General features: G+C 43.3%; 1 protein-coding gene across 1 annotated transcript in view; it reads left to right on the forward strand.

The window, feature by feature from the left end:
* Positions 1–6,637, forward strand: part of EEF1AKMT2 (EEF1A lysine methyltransferase 2) — an 8,978-nt gene extending 2,341 nt beyond the window's left edge. The window contains exons 2-6 of the mRNA XM_029961988.1: positions 509–626; positions 1,155–1,269; positions 4,435–4,542; positions 5,397–5,613; positions 6,383–6,637. Of these exons, the coding sequence (XP_029817848.1) occupies positions 509–626; positions 1,155–1,269; positions 4,435–4,542; positions 5,397–5,613; positions 6,383–6,510 (686 nt within the window). The 3' untranslated portion in view covers positions 6,511–6,637. The remainder of the gene's footprint in view (positions 1–508; positions 627–1,154; positions 1,270–4,434; positions 4,543–5,396; positions 5,614–6,382) is intronic.
* Positions 6,638–6,896: the final 259 nt, after the last annotated feature.

Here is a 6,896-nt window from a genome sequence, read left to right on the forward strand (position 1 = left end):
CCCCCTGCCATGGGCAGGGACACCTTCCATATATCCCAGATTGCTCCAAACCCCCTCCAACCTGGTCTTGGACACTTCCAGGGGTGAGACAGCCAAAGCTTCTCTGCGAAATCCATTCCAGCCCCTCACCACCCTCACAGGGAAGAATTCCTTCCCCACATCCTCTGCTCTCTGGCAGTGGGAAGCACTTATCCTGTCCCTCCATCCCTTATCCAAAGTCCCTCTCCAGTTCTCTTGGAGGCCCTTTAGATACTGAGAGGGGCTCTTAGGTCTCCCTGGAGCCTTCTCTTCTCCAGGTGAACACTCCGAGCTCTACCAGCCTGGCTCCAGAGCAGAGGGGCTCCAGCCCTCAGAGCATCCCTGTGGCCTCCTCTGGACTTGCTCCCACAGTTTAATGTTCTTCCTGTGCTGGGGAGCAGTATCTCACCACCCTCACAGTAAAGGATTTCTTCCTAATATCTAGCCTAAATTTCCCCTCTTTCACTTTTTCTTCCCCTCACTCTTTAAGTATTTCCCAGTATTAACTGCGATATCCTCTCTTTTATTCCCCCCTACTCCAGCTGGGATGCTGCATATGAGAGAGAACTGCAAACTTTTCAAGACATTGGAGATGCCGGGGAAATCTGGTAAATAAAATAACTCCTACAGAGTGTTTCTGTTGTTTCTTGATCAAAACAGACATTGCAGAAACACAGTCAGCAATCCGTTGGGTTGCTGACAAAAGGATGGGGAGTTTTAACATTGAAGCCACCAGTTCCTCTCTTGCTCAGTTTTGCAAAGCAAGTTTCTCAGTTGCACTTGGATAAAGTGTCATGACACAGAAACTGAGCTGGTAGCTGAGGTGTACGTCACTAAAAAATTTGCTTTTTATCCCTGAGCTCAGGTTTAACTACACAAGCTGCCCTTGCTGCTCCCTTTTTTAATATGTGGGTGATATCACCTCCCAGAGTTGGGTTTTCAGCGAATCTTAAGGCCATGGGATTAATTTTATTTTGAGAAGAGCAAACATGAACTGTGAGCTGTGGCAGTTGTTACTTCAGTAACACTAAGAGGGGCTTTGCAAAAGCTGGAGGGAGCGAGTGATGACGTAAATTTGCTGTACCTCACGTAGATTTTTTTGCTGTTTTAATTCCCTGAGCCCTCGTTTTACACAGGTTTGGAGAGGAAAGCATGGTGCGCATCATCAGGTGGCTGGAAAAACACGGGGTCCCCCTGGACAGCTCTGTGCTCGACATTGGAACTGGGAACGGTGTTTTGCTGGTGGAATTGGTTGGTGTATTGCAAAGTTTGTGTGTTTTTTATACAGAATCAGAGCTCCAAACGGAGCAGTTAAAATCCAGTTCTCACAAGTGACAGTAATAATCCTCGTGAGCTGTAAGCTGAGTGAAAGACAGAGAGTCAGTACTTCAGGTTCCAAAATTTACAGTATTTCTTGAAACCAGTCAGCATGAGCATCCCTTATTTTAACTTCACCTTTGTTTCCCTACACTTAAAACTGCATTTCTTCCCATTGTTGTGTAAACTCCTCCAGAGAAGGGAATTAAGTTGATTAATGCACGAAGTACCCTCATGTGCAAAAGCAGACCCTTTGTCTACATTCAGTTCTGATAATAAAACTCATTACTGATGTGGAAAAGTGGGTCAAACCAAGGGCTTCTAGGTAAATTACTTACAAAGTAACACTACTTTTCAAGCAGTGTCCATTTCTGTCAGAGTGAAAACTCTGGTCAGATATGTTCTGAGGTGTTACAGTGTTGTTTTACAGTGATACAAGATATTTAGGAGTTCCAGTATTTTTTTCCTGGTTTTAATTGATTTTTTTTTTTGTGTAATACTGCAGGGCAGTTGGTAAAGGAAGGGACTGTCATACTTGCACAGCTTCTATTGTTCTGCATTCTCCATTGGCTCCACTAGTTACTGTAGGAATTGAAAGGGCTGGAAGTCAAAGTCAGGTTTGTAATGGAAATTTTTTCAACATGGATATTGATTTTAGAACACTTTAAAGCCTTTCTGGGGACTGGCTGCTACACCACAGCACAGGGGAAGTTATGTCATCAAAAACAGAAACTGCCCATCTCATTAAGGGAAATTAGCCTAATAATGATGATTATTAAGTACAATACTAGCCAGCTCTATCATCATTGAAATATCCAACAGAAGTTTTATAGTGACCCCACTTACAAATAGGAAACTGATTTTCATACTGTAATGGGAAAATGACAGCCTGATAGCTTTTAAAAACTATTAAACTGCTGTAAAAGCACCCTCTTTCCTTACATTAAGCACCTCAGAGTACTGTGGTTGCTTTTGTAGGGAATTTTCAGTCCAGTTCTCATTTGAAAAGTTACTTCAAAAATTATATTGTTTAGTTTTGCTAAATAATTCAGGATCTCACTTGCTTAGTTCATTTAAAAGATTTTTTTTTTTAATGCCAGGCCTTGAAAATCAGGTTGGGATTCTTCTGAAAATCAAGTTGGGATTCTTTTGGCAAGAACAGCAGCTACTGTAGGACTGTTCTACCACTGGAGCTGGACTCCATAATGGGATAGAAATGGCAATACTGGAAAAGACTCAGCCATGGAAGACATTAGTAGCACCTCTCTAAAAGGGAACTACTTGAGACTACCTAAGTACCACATAAATAGGAGCCCTTTTTATATGTGAAGTAGACCTTGGTCCTACCCCTGTTAACTTCAAGGATGTGATAGGCTGGATTGAAGACATAATTCTTTCGCCTCTTCTAAGGAAATGTTGCTGCCACACAAAGCTCTGATCTTCTCTTATTTTTATGAGTATTGTGGCAGCCAACAATATTGAAAATATTGAAAAGCTTCTCTGGAGCGAAGGATGTTCACCCACGTTGGGGTGCCTGTCTGGCAGCAGCAGAGGCCCAAGCACAGGGCAGAGCTGATACCATTGCAAACTACCTTCTGCTCTTTAATCTGCCTCTCCAAGAAGCATCAGAAGAGTGCCATAAATACCACCTTCAGGGCAGGAGTCCAGCTGCAGGATGGCACTGTGAGGGAAGGATCCCTTCTTGTCACAGTCAGGCCCTACAGGTTTAGCAGCATTTAGTGTTGTTTATCTCTAACCTTTCCTTCTCTGCCCTGGAGACTATAGGAGTGAATGGGAACTCCCTGCAGTGACTCAAGCCCTTCCTTTCCAAACAGAGGAGCTGTTGTGGGAACTACTCTTCCACCCCCAAGCCTTCAGCACAGGCATCTGAGGAAGCCTGCTTTGCTCTGGGGAGGAACGTGGGCAGGAGCCTGAGCAATAAGCTGTTCTCCATCACATGCAAACAACACTGTCTTTGTGTTGAGCTGCAATTAGCCCTCAGTTCAGAACAGCTGGTTAGCACTGAGCTCACAGGCCTGAGGGGCTGCTGGAAGGAGGAAGGACTGTTGTGAAAACTCCTCATAGTTTTCCTCGCTGTTGAGGTGTCAGCCTTTGGAACAAGTAGACGCGCAGCTGGTTGCTTAATGCCAGTTAAGGTCCATGTGTTTTTCCATATTAAAAGAAAGGAAAACCTCCTCCCTCTCTGTGCTGTGACAGCCTGCAGCTGGCCATAGGATTGGAGCTCTTGCTGTTAGGTTTGGGTTTAGACAGGCCGACTCACACACGTGATGTCTTGAGCTGGTCCCTTCAGCTTGGTCTACCTCGGAGTGCAGAGATGTGTCCCTGTTCCCCTCCCACGTGCCCAGCTCCGCCTGGGTGCCCACCTGCTTTGCCAAAGGGTTGCTGGGATCTCACTGCCCGAGTTCCCTGAGCTGGGTTATCGTTATCTCCTCCAAACTTAGATTAACAAAGTCTCCGTATGCTCTTTTATGTGATGCATAACCTGCCTGAAAATTGCTGATACAGAGACCTTGCAGCATGCAAATAGTTGTATTCAAATGGGCATTTAGCATGAATAATTAGAGAAATGTATGATTTTGCAGTGGATTTGTGTAGTAGTGTAATGTATTACGTGGTTTGGCTCTTACAGTTTGGGTTATAAACCAAATAATTGCTCAATCTCAAATGTTATGTGTCAGAGAGTATTTTTTTCCTCATTTTGAAGCATCTGGCATTGTCACATGTTCTCATCACTGAAAATTCCTGTTTTCTAGCTTACTTTTGGTGCAGATAAGAGAGCCTGTTCCCCTCCAGGGTGTTACTTTTCACAGTTCTGCTCAGTTTTCCACTTAACATAAACCAGCTTTCAGTCAGCAGTTCTTTTGATGAGGTATTTAGGCAGAGTGGACTTACTTCAACTCATTCCTCGAGCTACTTAGCTCTTGTAAAGGTAACAGGTATAAAAATGAGTAAAAGTTGGGTTGTTTTTTTTTCCTGTCAGTAAGAGGAGGAGAGATGAGATGGATTATAGATAGGGAGTATACTCGCTGGATAAAAAAATCACTAGTGCACTAATTAAGATTCTCTGATTGTGTCTAGGCAAAGTCTGGCTACGTGAATCTCACAGGGATTGACTACTCTCCCTCTGCAATACAGCTTTCAGAAAAAGTAAGAGAGAAAGAAGGGATGTCTAACATTAAATTAAAGGTAAGTCTTGAGAGAAACTTTGTTGAGGAAATAGAGAGTAATTGAACCCAAAATTAAATGACCTAATTGATATTCAGACGTGCTCAGGGTACTAAACAAATGATGTCTTTTGACATTTGTGAAAGAGCTCTAACCTAATAAATCTCTGTTTACAAGAAGGGTTTTGGTCTTTATTTTTGTTTTCTGTTTGTAGCAGTCATTAGGGCTAACAAGATTTCCCTGCTTGGAGCAGGAGCAGAAGAGTGATTCACCCTTTGGGAGTTCTATATTTTAGCTGCCACATTCTGAATTTCAGATTTGAGATAGAGGAAGAAATCCTGAAATGATAGATCCCTATCAGCAGCTGTGCAGCAGGAAGTTTGAGAGCCCTTGCTGGAGCAGGGGTAGGACCAGATGACCTCCAAAGGTCCCTTCCAGCCTCAGCCATCCCATGATTCTGGGACTGCCTGTAATTCTGAGCTCTCTGTCTGCTGTGCTGTTTTATCCTCCAGCTCTGTACCTATGTGATGGTTCTGTTCTTGTGTCAGCTGTAAAATCTCTTTGTGGCAGGCACTGTCTGTTCTTCTGCATTTGTGCAGTGCCTGGCACGTGCCAGGGATCAAAGTACAAATTATGATTTATAGACTGAACTCCAAGTGTGTTAGTTTGAGCTTTAGATTACAGCAAATAGATCATCACATAACACACAGAGAAGAAAGGAGCTTCCATAGCATTGAAAAGGCCGTGAGTTACCCCTTCCCAAGCACACCTATTGTCAGCTTTGAAACGCTGTATTTTAAAGTCTTGCTTCGCGTTAAAGTTTCAGGAGCTGCTGAGCAGAAGATTGTTTTCACAGCTGTAGACTTCTGGTTTAGGTAGAAGACTTCCTGGCCCCATCAGCTGAACTGTCAGGCTTTGACATTTGTATTGACAAGGGGACTTTTGATGCCATAAGCCTCAATCCCGACGACGCGGCGGGGAAGCGGCAGCAGTACGTGAGATCCCTGTGCAGGGTGTTGAAACCACAGGGCTTTTTCCTCATCACATCTTGCAACTGGACCAAGGAGGAGCTGCTGAACGAGTTCAGAGAAGGTAAGCAGCTGAACAGAACCCTCTGCCAGCTGAGGGTTGTTGAAGGATGGGATGAGTGAGTTTTAATGTCCGTGTTAGCATATTGACTTTCCCAGATCAGGATTAGAGAAGGTAAAGAGATTAGTAAATGCTTCAGCCTGTCTCCCCTCTGTTTTCCTCTCGAATTGCATCTCCTGTGTTTGCCAGTGCCAAGGTGCCACGGGAGGACGGGTTCTGTTACACTTTGGAGGTTACTCTCAGTGTAATTACACTGGGAAAATGTGTACCCAGATGATACTTTTTTTTCTTTGAGTCCTTTATATCATACTGCAGTCACCCTTCTGATTGCTTTGGGATTGGGGTAACATTGTTACCCATGTTTAGAGGAACTGGCAAGTCTGTGACCTTTTGTGTCACCTCCTCAGCTGCTCTTCTGATCCACCATAGAGTTTTTTTACGTGCCAGTCACCTCCTGAATCCCCTACCTGAGACTTGAAACTCAGTGTGGATCTGAAACAACCATCCCTTGTGAGGAACTGAAATTACTGGCAAGTTCTCATCTTTTCTGCCATTAATCTGTGTGAGTCAGCCAGCTGAGATTTTTATTATCCATGGAAGAGGTTCAGCTGTATAAAGCAGTGGTGCAGTGCAACGATACAATCCTATAAACTCACAGATTAACTGACTTGCAAGTTTTCCAGACAAATAAAGAATGGTTTGCAAAGGGTTATCCAAGAGGCGAATAAAACGACTTCCTTCTAATAAAAGCATTTTAATTTCTGTCTGGCAGGATTTGAAATTCTGGAGGAGCTGCCAACACCCAAGTTTTGCTTTGGAGGAAGAATTGGAAACAGTGTAACAGCATTGGTTTTCCAAAGGAAAAAAACGAGGCCATCCATCTTGGACAAATTAGATTAGATGAGAAAAGTCTGAACTTTAAACCTGACAGAAAACCTCAGACACGTGTGTAAATAAATGCTTTTTGAGTGCACAGTAAAATACTCTGTATGGAACTCTAAGGGGCTATAAAACATTGCCCTAGAAACATTTCAGCTTTGCATAACTTGCCCATAAATTTTGTCCTTGCTACAACCTCACTTGTTTTAGGGAAGCTGCATGTTTGGGAGTGAGAGGGAAATAAGACATTCTACATACAGGTAACAAATCTAACTGAATGATGTTTGTGTTTGGAACATAAAGGTTATCTTTATCTGGTATTTAATTTTAGCGTCGGTAATCAGTGACCAATAGAGGCAAAGGTATTCTACAAAGCAAAAATCTCATTTCTCTGTTGTGCACTGGAA

This window comes from Manacus vitellinus, unplaced genomic scaffold, assembly GCF_001715985.3.
Source record: "Manacus vitellinus isolate BGI_N305 unplaced genomic scaffold, ASM171598v3 scaffold_40_pilon, whole genome shotgun sequence".
NCBI classification, from domain to species: Eukaryota; Metazoa; Chordata; class Aves; order Passeriformes; family Pipridae; genus Manacus; species Manacus vitellinus.